At 37.1% G+C, this 18,201-nt stretch overlaps 1 protein-coding gene across 1 annotated transcript in view; it reads left to right on the forward strand.

Moving 5' to 3' along the window:
* LOC126470028 (E3 ubiquitin-protein ligase HUWE1) overlaps positions 1-18,201 on the forward strand; it is a 458,288-nt gene that overhangs the window by 231,013 nt on the left and 209,074 nt on the right. Inside the window, exons 20-24 of the mRNA XM_050097515.1 lie at positions 10,887-10,994; positions 11,150-11,419; positions 12,300-12,488; positions 14,957-15,097; positions 15,337-15,537. Of these exons, the coding sequence (XP_049953472.1) occupies positions 10,887-10,994; positions 11,150-11,419; positions 12,300-12,488; positions 14,957-15,097; positions 15,337-15,537 (909 nt within the window). The remainder of the gene's footprint in view (positions 1-10,886; positions 10,995-11,149; positions 11,420-12,299; positions 12,489-14,956; positions 15,098-15,336; positions 15,538-18,201) is intronic.

An 18,201-nucleotide genomic window follows, 5' to 3' on the forward strand; every position in this document is an offset into this window, starting at 1 on the left:
TACATTGTTTTTGGTTGAAGTCCAATGTTCTGTGAATATATGCTGTTACAAAGCACCAGCACATTGTGGATCTCTTGTTGGACCGGGTTACCTAGTGGTGAAGTGCATCCCTGGTAACCAAAAGGTCATGAAATCAAAACCTAATAAGAGTGCAGATTTTTAAATTTGTGTTTTAACCTGGCTTTCACCTCTCAATGATGTGAGGAGCCACCAGAAACAATAGGTAGTTTGGATTACACATTAAACTGTAGGCTCCCTTTTGTTGGTCGGATAACTGGAATATATTGGGCGCACACAAGTTGTCTTAGTGATGTCCAGTTGAAAGATTTGCAACAGGCCATTGAGCCACAAGAAATCATCATTATTGTGGATCTCTCAAAATCATGTCATTTTTGGTACAATTTGTTGGAAGAAATTTACTGAAAAGTCGTATTGGCAGTTACGGAACTTTCATGTTTGGTTGTTTTTGTATTCTAATTTGAGTGTTATGAAAGTATGCCATTTTGAGGCACTGAAACAAGAATATTTATTGATAATTTGATGTTCTTTGTACTATTGATTACAATTAAATGTAAGTTAATGGAATGTCAGCAGTTAAGGTTTTGGGGTAGCACTGAAATATGCCTTCTAAAACAGCCCATAGTCACTACAAACTATGAAGTCCTTTGTGGCAGGAGTTTCTATGTACTGCAGAGACTACGCTATGGCAACCAACTTTGGAGTGTACACACTGCATGCACTAATCAGAGAATACTTCTTGTGCAGCCTTCAATGTGCAAAAGCAAAATACTCTGTCATAGACTTTCGATAACCTGTGTTGATTCATATTGAAATTGGGTAGTCGTGAGGAGCCAAATGAAAAAGCATCTGAGAATGGTGGGATCAGTATATTTCTCGGGCTGTGATTACAGTAGAGTGGCACAGCACAGCCAGAGTAGCGAGTTGCTCTGAGCAGAGCTGCTCTGGCAAAACAAACCAGTGCTGCTCAGTGCACATGATTGCAGTGGCATTGCAAGCACAGCGGAGTAAATGAAGAAATCAAACATACATGTTTCCAAGTTCAGGCTACTCTGGCTGCATTCAGGCCTCACCTACAGTGTTCGGATGTTACAGTAGGTAGCAGCATTAGTACTGTTACCAATGCTAATTTTTTTTTTTTTTTTTTTTTTTTTTTTTTTTTTTTTTTTTTTTTTTTTTTTTTTTTAGGTTGAGAAAATTACATAAGTGGGCACCATGGTAACAGCTGTTTTTACTCAGTGTTCTTTATGGGACCAGCAAAAAACGAATCATCACAACTGATTAATTTTGGGCTAGTTATGTGATGAAGTGACAGCATAATTGCACACAAGTACATAATACATGTCCTTAGTCTGTTACTTTTTTCACTGTATTCAAATGAGAGGTGATAATAAAGTTGAAGTGGCACAACTAACAAACACATTAAAATCAAGTTATATTATGTGAGAAAAAGTTTCGCAAAACCGTCCCTCATTTGGACAGCATTGTTTGAAGCTATGTTAAAGTTTCATCCTGTCTGATAAATGCCTTCTGTATAATGCTCACTTTCACTCATTGACACTTACAGATCATTGTAACTCAATGACAGTGTTGTTCAGGACACATGTACATTTCACAATATTGAACTGCCAGTAGGGTCTGGTCTGACTGAAGATAAACATCAGCAAATGTTAGCCATTCTGCAACACTTTTGGATACTTTCAAATCTAGAGTGGAGAAAACACAAACCAAGCAGCCAGTGGTAGAACACCATATCAACATAGGATCATCCACCAATTAGCCACCACATGTATGGGGTGTCACATACTGAAGAATGCACAATTAGGGAGGAGATGGAGAAGATGCTGCAGAATTACATCATTGAACTTTCAATGTGTCCATGGACCTCTCATTTGTTTGTTTTGAGGAAGAGGAAGAAGAAGAAGAAGAAGAAGAAGAAGAAGAAGAAGCAGCAGCAGCATGGCACATGATGTTTCTGCATCAGCTGCCTATGACTGAACAAAATCATGAAAACAGGTGTCCACCTGTCGCTGCACTTTGCTAACCCCCCAGACTGCTTGAAAAGGAAAAAAAAAACACTGGTCATTCCAGACTGGCTACTGGCGACTAGTGTTTGTAAGCTGAAGAGGAAAAGATTGCCTTCATAATTCCTGATGGTGTATACGAGTTCAAAGTTACGGCATTTGATCTGTGTAATGCTCCAGCCACTTTTGAGCAGACAATGGACAACTGGCTTCAACACTGCAAGTGGACAATGTGTCTTTGAAAAAATGACTGTCTTCCAGATAGCAAAACCATTTGAAGAATGTATAAGCTTTTTGTGAACCATGTTTTAGTGCATTCAGACTGCAGGTGTCAACATGTATCCAAAAAAGCAGCTCTTCGCTACCCAAGAAATAAAACTGTTGAGGGTATAATAGCAGTCAGATTTTCTGACACCTCGGCTTATTTGCAATGTGGGAACTTTTCTTGAACTGTGCTACTGACAATTCATAAAGGACCTCTGTACCAAGGCATGTCCCTTGTAAGTATTTTTGCAGGGATATGTCAAATTTTCCTGAAATGAGTTGCAAGAAGGATCTTTCTTATCCTTCAGTACATGCTAACAGCATCTCCATTCCTAGCAATGTATGCTGGGATGGAAGTTAACACCGATGTTAGCAGTTATGGTATAGGTGTAGTTCTAGTGAAAATTCAGATAGGTGCTGAAAAGGTGACAGCTTGTACCTCCAGAGTACTCTCAAAGTTTGAGAGGAACTTTTCCACAACTGAGAAAGAGCACCTTGCAGTTGTTGAAGCCATCAACAATTTCTGGCCTAATTTTTTTTGAAAACCATTCATCATTGTGACAGACCACCACTCTCTGTGCTGACTGACTAGCCTAAAGGAGCAGCTGAACTGACTGTCAAGATAGACTCAGGGGCTTCAGGAATACGTCATTGCAGTGGTGCACAAAAATACACACAAATGCAAGGACCCAACTGCCATTCAAGGAATCCTTTCCCAGAACACAGCAGCATGGATGAAAACTCAGTTATTGCTACAATGAATGACGTTGCTTCTGAACAGAGTGAACATATCTGAGAACCAGAAAAGTCATGAAGAATGAGGAAGGAACCAAAGAAGAATTCTAGTTAATAAACAGAATATTGTATAAGAACTTCTGTGATCCAACAGGATAGAAATGATTGTTTGCCATTCCAGCTTGTCTATGGCCAGCTATCCTGAAGTTTCTCTGTGATATTCCAACTTTGCCTGGGATCCATGAAGACCCTGAAACAGAATTAAATGCAGCTATCGCTGGCCACGTCTCTACCAATTTGTTGCACACTATGTTAGCCACTATAAGAATGCCAGCAACAGAAGCAAATGCTGCAATTACATTCAGGGCATCTAGCATGAATTCCCTCTACAAAAGAGCCATTCCACCAAATTGGAGCTGACCCTTCTGGGAGGTTCCCAAAATTGGCAAATTGGAATTGATGGATAATAGTCAACACTGATTCTCTCACCCATCTTGCTGTCATTAAATCTGTGCCAATTGCCAAAGATCTGTGAATTGCAAGCCTCCTTGTACAAACATCACTTTGAAAAATGGAGCACCCTGAGTGATTATTTCTGATTGTGGTAGTGTTTTCCATTCAAGAGTAATATTGCTGTAATTTGACATTGCTACATCACCCACAGGATAACAAAAGCCTACTACACATAGGCTCATGGCCTCAGAGAATGCTTTAATAAGACATTGACCGACACACACTAAATGTCTGTGTTGAAAAGAGATTGGGATACAATACTTCCTGTCGTGGCATTCACATAAAACACACTGAGGTAAGACGTTACAGTCTTCACACTTTTCTTGCTCTGCTCCACAATCACAAGGTGAGTGAAAATGAGAATGAGTATGCTGTTCCTGTTTCAAATGGACAATACTCCAGATTACTATGTGAAACCGCTCATCACTAGAACTGAAGAAGCAGGACAGCTGGCTTGCATATGGACCCTGGCAACCCAGGAGAAAGACTAAGAGTGCTGTAACATCAAGCACTGGCCGGTGAGATACAGCCCTGTGGGGAAAGTGGATCTATCAGAGAAGTTAGTAAAATGCTACTGTGGCCTGTGTCACATCCTTAGTCTCTTGACAGATGCCTCATACAAAATTGAGGATTATGACCCTTCATCAAGCAGACAAAAGGGCAGGCACGTCATTAGTGCCCTCTGTCTTGAGGTGCAGATAGATGTGTGGGGGGAGTGTGACAGGTCATATCATTCAAGGAAACTGAAAAACTGCTTGACAATCACAAAGCTTTGTTGGGAGGAATTACGTTCGATGTTACTCACAGTGAACGGGATGTCAAAACATGATCAGAATCCGATCACCTCCCAGTGCTGCCAATGTTCACCATTGACAATGTCTAGGTACAGGGTGCTGTAGTCAGCTTGAATGAAAACTTCTGAAACAGTGGGTCACTGTTTCTTCAATATCCCAAACTGTGCTGCATACAGGGTGGTGTAAAAGTTATCATCATTAGATCGTGTGCTGCAGGTCATCAATTCAAACCAGATTTCCAGCATTTATTTGATATTTTGTATTTATCATTTCTGGAAAGTTTTTGAACATAGGTTTGTTATATTTGTATATTCTGGAATATTCAATATTTGTATGAATAACAGCACTCTCTAGCCAAGAGTTCAGTTCAGTTCTGTCCTGTCTGTACTTCCGTGTTAATAATGAAAGCTCTCGGCGCTGTGTACTGTACTTCACTTATGATCCTGCTTTCAGATTTGTAAAACATTTAGATGGCAGGAATCTGTTGTAGCGCACATCTTGTAGTAAGGCACTTCTCTGCATAGAGGTGGGGCGATAGAGAAGCATGGAGGGGATGAAGTCTGTGCACGCTTGGTGGGAGAGAGTAGGCAGCTAAGTCTGCATTACCTAACTAATTTGCTTCAGACAACAATCAGGTACATATGCATATGGTACATTGTATCATACATTCAGATTTATGAGGGGAATAATAAATTTTAAAACAGATTTCATCTATCATCTACATGAGGGAAAATCTTACGTCACGTCTTGACTATGTTGCATCCACAGCTACAGTCCACATGATAACAGAAAATGAGAACAGCTGACACAGCTTTGTGGAGATTTCTAGTGCAATTTTTCTCAAAATGATGGTTGTCTAATTAAAAGATTATTGGAACTGGTTGCAACAATTGTTGTTTTTTGTAATTTGGACTGCATTTTAAGTAAAATTATAATACTGAACAAAATTAACTTCAGACACAAGCCAAAATCATTATGTTTGCTTTACAACTATTTCTACTTCATGGAATGTTTCAAGAATATTGTAATGCTTGTACATGGGTGTGTTTGACTGTAGATAAGTGTAAAGAATTACTGGTAGCAAAGAGTATTGCAAAAGACTATCGTAAAAATGGTCAGGATGTTGTCATATTTTTCATTGTCAACAGGCATTATGAGTTTCATTCATTCAATATTACAGTGAGAGACCGCATTTATGATCCACTGAACAAGCAAACAAATCTTCTGCACACAACTCAAAGGAATGCCGACTGACAATGTCGAAAACCCCCTCTTAATGCGTTTTCCAATTCATGCCTTGGAAATGACAGGGGTTTACTTGTAAAAATACCAATTTTTGATGAATTTCTTCAGCCCCATTTGTTGTTGTTAGCATGTACAACACACTGGGAAAAGCTTAACTTCCCTTTGGGCAATATGTTGCGCATTATAGTCTGCATACTTCATAGGTTAGAAGCTACTACTCAGTAAATGGTAGGAAGTGCTCATATACTGTGTATACAATTTATAGATTGACAAACACAGGTTTTTTAAACCACGAGTCTTTAAAAGCAAGCAATTTTAAGCATTTTTTCCAAAGTCTACTGTTGCAATACTCCTATTTGATTCTTTGTCCAAACCATGTGATTGTAAATTTATGGTGATTGGTTCAAGGCTTATGTCTGTCTTCACCTCCCTATCAAAGTCTACTTCCTGTAGCTTTTCAGTGTGCCACACACAGTGTGCCCACGTGGAAGGGGAAATTTTGTCTATTACATCATGCACAAGTGATTCAGTTTCTGTTATCATGTATGTTTTATGTTTTCTTCTGCATAATCTTTAACCTGTGTCCAAATTAGTTCTGTCATATTGTACGGACACAGATGTGTGTAAATGAAAAACTGTGTTACCCACATTCATGTGCAAGAAAATAAAGTTTCTATGTTGTGTCAGGTGACTTGTGTAAATTAATATACTGCAAGAGTTTGGCATGAGTCTGGTGTATAATGAGTGGAACATTTTATTTTTAAGCCAGAACACAATATCCACTTTCTTATTTTCTCTTTATCAGCAGAATGATAACTGGCTAGGTACATTATAATGACAGACTTCGAAGCACGGTATGATAGGAATTGTTCAGTGAACCACATCTTTAAACTTGATAGCATTCGTTTGTGAATGGTAGTCACTGCTGTTTTTCTTACACCTGGATACAGGTTTACTCTCGGGAACAAAACCAGAAGAAGAACCAGCACTCAGAACTGCCAGTACCATAACTCTTTATGCAGAAGGTATTCCTAGAATGATTTTAATTCACCCATATTTCATCAAGATAACACACTGTTGAATTACCTCCTCGTCATGTATTGTGCATCTCTGAGGGAAGCAGCTTGTGCTGCACCTGTGTCACCTCTTTCAATTAAAGAATTAAACATATATGAAAGCAATGTCTTTTAACATTCTTTGCATCGACAAAGTGCTTCCTTTGAAGTCAATTTTCTTATGCATAATTGTAACAAGTTTTTGTGATCTGTGGTATTCACTACTCATATACAGTTCAAATGCAGAGTGCTTTAAAATATCATTGTCAAAAACACCCATTTGGTTTACAGGTTTCTTGTGATTTAAATGCTTTCCAGGTTGTACAAAACCATGTTTTCCTGAGTTTTCTACAACTCTGATATTTTGGTTTACAAGTCTCTCTGTAGTCCTCTTGCAGACACCACATATTTCTGCAGTCCATTCTTGTAGTTTTAAACATGAGCAATAGGAGTCCTCCTTTAAAATTAAAGTTTGGGAAAGTTATAAATGTGGTAAATAATGCTCCTTGCTTATGAAGCACCCCAGGTTTATTGCTATATTTGGAAAGCACTCTAATGAATTTACAGTTATACATCCACAGATAGATTGCTACAACAAAATAACATGGATAATTGAATGAACAATTTGGTTGTCACAATGTATGGTAACAGTGCAGCATGCAGGAGAGAGATCCTCACCATCTAGCTGTAACTTGGGGCTAGCTGCTCAAAAGGAGAATGAACTTATTGTCTGCCAGCGGTAGATGCACAGAAAGGCTGAAAATTTGGCTGCTTTCATACATGACGCAGACTTTATCTGAAAATAAGTTGCTTTCGTCTATGACCTGATATTCAGTGGATTTTAAACCCTAATATTCCCTTAGCAGTGAGGTTGACAATTATTTAATGATGCACAAGGACATTAGCTGCTTAGAAAAGAGTAAAATCCATCTGTGTTATAGCCATGATTGTCAACCATGGAAGGAGTCTATTGGACTTGATTCATGCCAAAGTAATAAAAGCCATTATTGATCAAATAGACAGCTACATTTTAAAACTGTAAAATGAGTTTCTCCTACCAAAAAGGGTGCCTGAACTTGTAAATAAAACTGAAATGACATAATTATCAGTAAAGGTCCTCACTAGAAGTCATTCATGTCCAAATTGTTCAGTCCTATTTGCATCTTAAAACTTTTGGATAAGATATTAGGTATAAAAGCCTGTGATAGTTTTCAAGGTCGTAGACCATTGCACAGAGATGCCTTGGAGGCTGTTGTCTTGTTGACACATATGTTGAATGTGTCCAAGATGGGAAATGATGAATGTCACTTCCAAAGGATGATCCCAGAAGTTTTCATGGGGTTCATAGGTTTGGGATGTAGCACTGAAAGTTAGATGACAGCAGTAGTGTCAGTTAACAGCCAGTATGAAGACAAACATATTGCTGCCTCCTGTGGGTTACAGAGATGATGTCAAAATCTTAATCTGTCCTTTAAAACAATTACCTGCTGGTCAAGGGCATACTATCATGCTAATCATATAGTCAGTATTACTTTTTGGTATCTTTTATCACCTTGGTTTGTTCAGACACACACAGCAACATCACATTTATGGAAGAGGTGGACTAGAAACTAGCAGAAGTGCTACATAAAACAATGATTACCAGAAAGAGAAAATTTTGCTTATTAAAAAAAAAATTGATTATATTATCAGTGTATATTAGTCCCTCTTGACATGAGCCATGTAAGTTACCATAGTTTTCAGGCAGCAGTTGACACAGTGGAAAGAGCACAGAATGGTAATCTGAGGGTCATGGGAGCAAGTTCCTATGTGGAAATTGTATTTTCTATTTTACATTTTTTAGACTGCAGATAAACTGAGATAATGCCTAATTGATGAAACCCTGTATGCAGGAGAACAAATTTCTTCTATTAATTGGCTCATTAGAAAGAATAACAAATCCACAATTATGTTAAAAGGTTTTTCAAGATGGATTGTCATTGTGTGGTATTAAAGTGATCCCCCAAATGCACACCAGTATGACAACTGTGTGATCTTTGTTGTCTGGAACCGCAAGACCGCTACGGTCGCAGGCTCGAATCCTGCCTCGGGCATGGGTGTTTGTGATGTCCTTAAGTTAGTTAGGTTTAACTAGTTCTAAGTTCTAGGGACTAATGACCTCCACAGTTGAGTCCCATAGTGCTCAGAGCCATTTGAACCATTTTTTTTTTTTTAGCTTTGTTACTTTTTAACTAAAGAATTTAGGTCAAAAAGCTTCAGATCTGCCCTTATCTCATCAACAGAGTAAATCACATTCTGGGAAGACTTAATCAAACTAAATTCTGTGTCATCACCAATATTAGGCAAAATTTTTTAATAGAGTAAACTGCCATTTGACTGTGTATTATTGTATTCATCTTTTGTACTACCCTTATTTCAGCTATTATGTCCTTATCAAGTACAATCCTAAAAGTTGTTGAGCCGTTATAGGTCTTATTTGTTAAGGCAGTCCAAATATGACTTAATGACCTAACAACTTTTAGCTTTGTGGTTGACAATGACATAAAAGCCAAAATATGGGTAGTACAGAAGATAAATATGATGATAAACAGTCAAATGGCAGTTTACTCTTTTAAAAAGTATTGCATAAGTGAGGCTGAGTGCCATCAAAAACTTTAGGCAAAATGATGTGTTACGTGTGGTTCACTGCCAAACTGTGTGAAGAGAGAGAACCTTTTGTGAATGTAAACCACTTTTGTTTTTGTATAGGAATATTAAAACAACCTTGTAATAGTAAAAATGCGGCATTCCTAATGTGTGCAAGACTGCTTCCCTGTTTTTACAATGAATACAATCAGCATGTGTTAAATATTAACTGTAGGATAGTAAAAGTATCTAATCTTAATTACATAGTTATTTTGTATGCCTTACAATTACTTCCTGGAAATTTATTTGAATTGACAAATTTTCATTTGCTTTCTCTTTTCATTCCTTTAATGAAAATATTAATATATAAAATATATTCAACATTACTTCAGTTTATTTGCTGTGTAACATAAAAATTAAAAAAAAAATATGTTTCCACACAGGGACTCGGACCTGTGTCCCTTGGATTACTGTTGTGTACTCTTTCGTCTGTGCCAACCACTACCTGGAAACAACACTTGTATAAATGGCTTGTTCTTTGCCCAGCCCAAGCCAAAAATGCTATTGTTTCTAAATCCTTTGCCATTTGGCACTGCCACTTTTGTCACATTAATTTCTGGCCAAGCCTTGCATATGTCATGAATGTGGATGAAATCAGTGATGTAGGCAGTGGTCCACTTGTTAGCCCATAAGCAATTTGCCTCTTAAAATCATAAGATAGTTAACTTATACTGAATACTGGTTTCATTGTGTGCACTTTGAAAATGTAATGAGACATAATTGGCAGGAGTCGAGGGCACTATACTAAAGCAGCATTAATATAAAAGTCAGAAGTACTGTAGATGGAGAATGAAGAAAGGCATGGGAGTACTTCACAAAAAATATCAAGCATATGACAGATTTAGGTTGTCTGCCAATCAAGGCTATGTATAGATAGAGAGAAGACGATTGAGGGTAGGGTTTAGTGAATAAAAGAACCTAAAAGAGTGTACTTTCATTATTGCAGTTATTTTCAGTGTGGTGCAATGATGATATAGGGATTGGTATTGGCAATGGGACAGTGAGAACATAGCATGTCAGCAATCTTAAAAACAAGAAATCCAGCTGACAATGGCTCTTGTCTGGTATCAGTTCAGTACTGGTCTTGTAAAAGAAAAACAACCTTGAATAGTTCTGTTTATTTCAACGAGAAATGGTACAGTTAATTAATGAACTAATGAGTGGTGGTGGTGAAGTTATGTATTAGCTTTTTGGTAAAGATAGTAGTGTTATGACTATTGGTTACTATCTGTTTAATAGAAGTTAGTTGTAGACAAGTGTTGCCCTTGACATGCAGATGTCAACATAATTTGATTGCATTACCTACCTTAATTAAACGGGTGATAGACTATATTTGTGACAAAGTAAGCAAACGACTCAATGTTCTAATCGTTGGTGTAGCTCATGTGGATGAGTTTATCTGAAAGTTGGAGGTAGTAATTTAAACTTTACAGTTATGACATCAGTTCTCAAAGCACCATGTATAAATGTATCTTAATGAAAGCCTGATGTAATAATTCAGCACACATGGAAAGATGTAGTCAACTGAAAACACTATGTCACTGGTTTTCCAGGATGCATACCAGGCTGTCATGCTGATGTGGAGGAAAAAACCTTTGAAGACATATGGAACTCGCATGTCTGAAACCATGTTCGCCATATTGAGACACATTATCAGAGGGGTGAGTGTTTTAAAAATTTTTTGTAGCGTGATGTTCACTTGCAACATCCTTTGCCCCTTAGATGTGTTTGATTATCATTACAGTAATAAACTAATGATTCACTTTTAAACCTAGCACAAGGTTCATTATCCCTAAGACTCATTTTTAAACTGCAGGAAAGAATTTATCAAGAAATGCTGAATGAAACTATTGCCTCAAGGAAGAAAGCTTTGTTAGCTAAACCTCCAACTCCCACGACATCTGAGGCTCCTGCAAAAAATGTAACTAATACTGCATTGGGTGTTAATCTTGACCATCTCAAACAACTGATGGACATGGGATTCACAGAAGACCGTTGTGTGGTTGCACTTAAGAATACATCCGGTTTGGAGCAAGCTACAGACTATCTCTTAAACCACCCATCACCACTGATTCAAATGGGGAAGGTGAGTGTTCCATAAGACAAAAGACTATCTGACAATATTATAAAGATTTTGTTGTGATCTAATCATGAAATAAGCTTGTTAGAATGAAAACAATGTGATAGTAAATTGAGAGAAGTATTTTTTCATTCTTACAATTGCATAAAGTGTCTGTAAAAGTCCAGAGTAGGGTGAATGTTTTGTGCAGCAATGTTGGTAGTGTTTGCCATAACATGTGGTGGGTAGGCAAAGAGGTTTGTCAGCACTTTGAAGCTGCAGCTAGATTAGTATGTCACAGTAACATTCTTCCAAAGAGATTGTAAAAAATTCAATGTTCTGGTCATGGCAATGGTTCTACGTAACCACAAATTCTGTGTAAAGTATGAGATGCTTTGTTTCAGCAGTACAACATCTAATTTCTCACCAGTCATTGGTAGCTATGCACCTGTTGGCTATGTGAAACTGACACCCCCAATTGACAGATGTGAATGACCACATCAAGTGCCAGAACAAAATTTAGTACTGAATGGAAATTTAATTTTCAAGCCCTTTTGATTTGGTCCTACATGTTATTTTATAACTTGTTATCAAGTTGCTGTATGGTTTGATATTCAGAAAGAAAATGCATGTTAGAAGATTCTACTCTGGTTCATGTAGTTTGTTCCTTATTTTAAATATGGTATGTCTGCAAAATTTCTCTCTCTCTCTTTCAGCAATCAGCACCAGTCAGACACATTTTATATTCTGTAATTTTGTTCAATACTGTTTTCTGTTAAGATGTAGTTCTTTGAACATTAATTAATGAAATAAATAACTGTGTGTATGTACTTCAGTGTATGTTGATATGTTTGACACAAAGTGAAAACTCTCATTAATATTAAAACTGTTCCTGATCAATTTTTAGGTAGACGAGTATGTGGTAATCAGCAGAGAAGCACTGGATGAATTTTCTTTAGATGTGTTTGGTTCATGTATGATGTACATTGACTGGATACCTGAAACAACGTACTATGCTATGGACCTCTTGACAGCTGCTGCAAAGAGGATTGGTCCACATTTCCGTGATGTAACCATCAACACAGTCATTTCACAGGTAAAGATTCAGTGTTTGTTACTGCACTTTTAGGGTCTCAGGTAGAAGAAAAGAAAGACCATTTTGTGTTGACACAAAATGTAAGTGAAGTGCTAAAATACCACATAGACCCTAAAGAAAAGAGACTGCATGCATTACTAAGTGTAACACCTACAACGCCTCTCGGTGTTAATAAACAAAAATAGCTCCCAAATTAGCTCCCATGCCCATGAAATATAAATTCAGAAAATGTCCCAAGCCCCTCCACAAGTAGTAATTTACATAATAGAAATAAGAGACAAATAGAGAGAGATCTATAGTATAAAAATAATAGAAAAAGAAAAGAATTTTAACCATAAATTTTGGAAGCATGGGAGGGGGGGAAAATGATAGAAATGGTTAAATTATTAGTTTTTCTTATGTATGAGAAAATAAATATTATAGTCACAGAACATAGGTCTTGAAGACCAAAGATAGCGTTTAATTAAGTGTAAATAGACATACAATGCAATTATGATACTCCAGTCTCTATCCTCTAGTCTGTTCGAAGTCAATTAGGACGTACAGCTTTAGGAAGCAACAATAGAAGCTTTATTAAATCAGGGCACAAGAATAAATCGCAACGAGATTGTTTTTTGGAAAGCATTAATTTCAGATCAGAATTAGAACTTTTGTCATGTTAGAGGAACAGGGAGGTGATCAATAATCTCTTTAACTTTGTCACTTCGTGTGAAGATTTAAATATTTTACGGAATTAATGATTTTTGGACAGATTCGGACTTTGTATTGTGATAGTGGAAAAACTTTACTTCACGCGACTAGTAATCATAGTTCGTGACAGTTTATGGATATTAAACGAGAAAAATCTTTTTATCGAAAGTGGCAGAACATTGTTTAGTATCTCTGATATTGACAGGATTCCAGATTAGATACTTATTCAAAGAACCCCTTTGAATGCGATTGTGTAAATGAACTGATTTATTAATAATTATTGTTAAATAAAATAACGTGTTAATTTGAAACTGACTATTCGTCTTGAACTTTACTTCGATTTAGTTTCATAAATAATTACGTTACGTGATTTTCACCAAGAATAAACTGCAGACTAGTAACTGAAACAAGTGAACAAGAATCTATTGAAAACACTAGTATTAATTTACTTATGGTTTTTTCCTTCAGAACTGGGAAGACAATATGTGTAGTGACTCACTGGGGTCAATTTAAGAACTAGACAGGATAAAACAAAACCCCCTCAATACCAGTCAATGTATAGATAAATTAACATTCCTACTTTCATGCAAGATATGGAAGTCAGTATAGAAAAAAGGGTCACTACATAAGGAAGAGCTTTCCTTGGCATATACAGGCAAGACTTTCTTAGACTTTGAATTGAGTCCTTATTTTGTGACAGTTTTCACTAAAATCTGAGAACTTTGTGGCAGTAAACAAGCAAACGTAATGGAGAGTTGCCCTTCTGGTCCACCATACAGAGTTGATCAAAAAGAAACAAGACTGAAGCTACAAATTTGTGCATTTTTAAAATATATTCAATCACAGATTGTCACTTTCAGTGTAGGACACATTTGAGTCCATACACTTCTATGCCTTCTTCCTCCGACCCTCCTTCCCTCCATGCCTCCTATGCTGCCCAGCCTCCATAGAGTTTGGTGAAGTATGCAGGTGTTGGTATTACAGTGCGTGGGTGTTTTTAATGGTCAAGTCATGGTTTCTTTATTACACTTAAGGAAGGATATATCAACATACTTTATAGCATTGTGCACTGCATACAGTTGAGGAACAGTTCAGAGACAATGATTGTTTTTAACAGCACGAATGTGAACCATCTGTGAGGCAATGACTTTTGGACAGTGACATTCCGGCAATAGACTGGCCTGATCTGAGTCCCAACCTGAACCCAATGGAACACCTTGGGATAACTTAGAATATTGTCTTAACTCTAGACCCCAATGTGTGACATCACTATCTTCTATGGTTTCAACTCTTGAAGAATGGGCTACTATTCCTCCACAGACATTGAGACATTTCATTGACAGTGTCTCCAGCAGATTTTAAGCCATCATAAAGGCAAAGATTGGATATACCCCATTTAATATCCACTAATAGATATCCAGATAGTTCTGACCAAATAGTATATGTGCTAACAATCCTTCACTATTACCCTTGCCTCTGCAGTGGTGGTGTGCATTGATCTAAAATTCATCCTACTTCCATAGTCTAAACTTTCCTAGATCTTAGAGGAGATACATAATGGGAAACATTAAATAAAAATTTACAGAAAGTTGTGTTGTATGTCAGTTCAAAAAATTACAGGTTAAAATTCCATAACATGATGCCAGTGATGAGTAAAATCTGAAAATGTTACAGATAAGTTGTGGAAAAGTTGTTAACACACAGTTTTACTTTCTTTCCATTGTATTATTGAATTTTGTATTTTATTTCTGTATTTGAGAATTTGTATTGCTAAACAGGTAGATACATATGCTGAAAAGTTGTTTCAAGAATGCTTTGAAGACTACGATAAACCATCAAAAGTTTTATCTGCTTTTGTGGAGTCACCCACAGGCAGTAAACTCGCTGCAAGGATGCATTTACTTTCACTTCTTTTGGAGGTAAGTAATATGTTATGTAGCTCTTTGTAAGAAACAAATTTGCTTTTTTATAGCTTCTAATGTATGTTTATGATTTCTGCATTTTTTGCCAATATACTGAAATTCTAGTTCAAAGAATGTCAGTTAACATATAAGTTTTAAGGCTGCAAAAAATATTACTGTGTGTGTGCATAATGTTATGAAAACTTCAATCAGAATTATTGTTATGTTTTAATATAAATACTTTTTTATATATTCAGGAGCTGCGGACTCCATGTGCTCTGTTAATTGTAAGAAGAGGAATCATTTCTTCCCTTGTCAGTTTGCTAGAGCTTGCTGAAGTTGTTATGAAAATGTTTCATGCTACTGTTGCACCAAAGTGGCTGACTCATCTTTTGAATCTAATAAATGCTGTTGAAAGGATCAAAGTCAGCTCTGAAAGGAGAGATAAGATGCTTCAGGTAAGTTAAGTAATATATTTTTAGAAATAAAAATTGAAAATGTTAGCTACTTGTGGGACTAATTTATGAGTGCTTGTGGAACTAATGAATTTTACATATTTTTTGAGTAAATTTCTAAAGAAAAGTTTCAAAAGATCGATTCTCTGTTAATGTTGTAAAATTGGAATTCTCATTTGATTTAGCTAACTCTGTCAGACTGCATGCTCTGGATATAGTTTAAAAACACTAGTACTGTATAGGGCACCCTGCAGCCTACAAAGGTCTTCCATTCCATCAATCCAGTGGACACTACCAATTCTGGACAGGAATGTTGGAATGATATATGTAAACACTCTGATGCTGTTGCCCAAGTATTTCAAACTGCCACATTGTTTATTTTGCTAATCCCAAGTACAATCACCAAGGCCTGTTACTGCCTTGATTGCTGTGGTATTTTGCACTTGCTTCAACACCATCATTCAATTACATGTCTAACCAGGTACTCCTGTGTTTACCTGTAGGCATGGAACAAGAGCACAATAATGTTATTGCTATTCATAGTATGAAGAGAAAAAAGGTATTTCTGAAGTCATGAAACATGTTACATTAATGCTGAATGGTAAATATATATCAAACAATGATGCTACAGGTGAGGGAAGGAAACTTTATCACTGGTAGTAATTGATAAATGTCAAAGAACTTTAACAGTAACTGTTAGAGTACTCAACAAATGTCTTAGGAAGGAATAATAGTCAGCTCAGTAACACTGTGAGATTATTTTAAAATTCCAGAGTAGAGCAACACCATTTAAAGAAATTAGCTAAGAAAGATACTTGCAAGAACTTGTCACAGTATCTACAGTACAAAGGAAAGTAAAAGAACAATGAATTTAATTGCAAACTGCAGCTGTCATGATACACTTGAGAGAATGCTGATGAATAGGGACATTCGCATTTGCAATAAATGCATATTCTGCCTCAAAATGTGAAAACACACAATTACCTAATAAATGCTATTTCATTGTAGATTGTATTGAGATGAACTATTTTATCAGAGGTAGTTTGTAATTCAATGTTGGACTGGGCACGGGTCCTAGCATCTTTGAGCAAAGAAATGCATACATGAGTCTTCTAGCCAAAGTTCAAAAATTGCTACAATGGGGACACCTTACCGTGACAGTTTTAGATTGTAGGTGTTTTGAATTGTAGTTGCGTCAAACACTGATAGAGTTCCAGCTTGAACAGTCTGTCAGATTTCAGTTATGACCTCACAACACCAAGAGGGATTGGGACACCTCATGACCATATGTCTGTCCTGCTTTCCCACAACACAGGTGTAAGCTGGCTGGCACTGCTCCTCACCCCTTTGACTGTCATTCTAATTTGTGTATGCTTGTGGATAACAGCCAGTTTATAGTATCCACACTCTACCGTCTGCGTTGTAGCAACTGGAAAACAAAACCAGTCATTGTATTTCAACCATGCCCACAAAAGGTCAAAATCAGTATCCGCAGATTTTGTAGTTGCCAAATTTGGTGGGACAAGAAAAATAATATTGAGAAACACCTTAAATTGAAGAAGCATCTATTCACTCGCACAAAGATGCAGTAACATTGATTTGCTGAAAACTTAAATAGATTCAAAATCAGAAAACAAGTGAAGACCATTTTTGGAAAAAAAAAAACTGTTATAAGTTTTTGCAAAAGCAAACATTGCAGTGACAAAGCTCCCAAATCACCACTATTTTTATCAGTCAATTTCAAAGCACTAAAGCCTGAATTTCAAGCATGTAGCATGACAATCTTTAAGAACTGTATATCTAAACATTACGAAATTTTGTTGTAATCAAATAGGAAACTTGCAAGAATGTCATTTTTCGACGTAGTCTCCTTGCGTGTCAACGCACTTGGTCCATCTCTGTACGAGCTTCCTGATGCCCTCATAAAAGAAGGTTCTTGGTTGAACTGCGAGCCAAGAATGCACCGCTTGTTTCACTGCTTCATCCAAGGCAAATTGATGACCGCTTAATACCTGTTTGAGTGGGCCAAACAAGTGATTGCCAGAAGGGGCAAGATCGGGACTATATGGAGGATGATCCAGTACTTCAAATTTGAGTTCTGAAGCGTTTCAGCTGTGTGGGCAGCAGTATGCGGATGGCCATTGTCATGCAACAACACCTTTTGACAGCAGTCCTCAGGGTTTGCTTCAAATTGCAGGCTTTAGTCTGGCTGTTAGCATCTCTCTGTAATGTACACTGTTTATTGTTGTGCACCTTTCCCCATAATGTTCCAATTCTGGACCTTGTGCATCCCAAAAAACTGTAAGCGTTGGTTTTCCTGTGGATGGTTGGGTCTTGAACTTTTTCTTGCATGGCGAGTTTGGATGTTTCCATTCCATACTCTGCCATTCTCTCTGGCTTGTGATGATGGATCCATGTTTCGTTACCAGTACTGAGCCTGTCTAAGAAGTTGTCCCCTTCATTACCATAGTGATCCAAATGTTTTTTTGCAGATGTCCAAGTGAGTTTGTTTATGCAAATGTGAGAGTTGTTTAGGGACCCACCTTGCACAAACTTCATGAAACACAAGTCTGTTCTGGATGATTTCGTAGGCAGAAACATGACTATTTTGCAGACAATGTGCCACTTCGTCAATAGTTAATCATCTAAGAGAATCATTTCATTTTA

The sequence above is a fragment of the Schistocerca serialis genome, chromosome 3, assembly GCF_023864345.2.
Source record: "Schistocerca serialis cubense isolate TAMUIC-IGC-003099 chromosome 3, iqSchSeri2.2, whole genome shotgun sequence".
Taxonomy (NCBI): Eukaryota; Metazoa; Arthropoda; class Insecta; order Orthoptera; family Acrididae; genus Schistocerca; species Schistocerca serialis.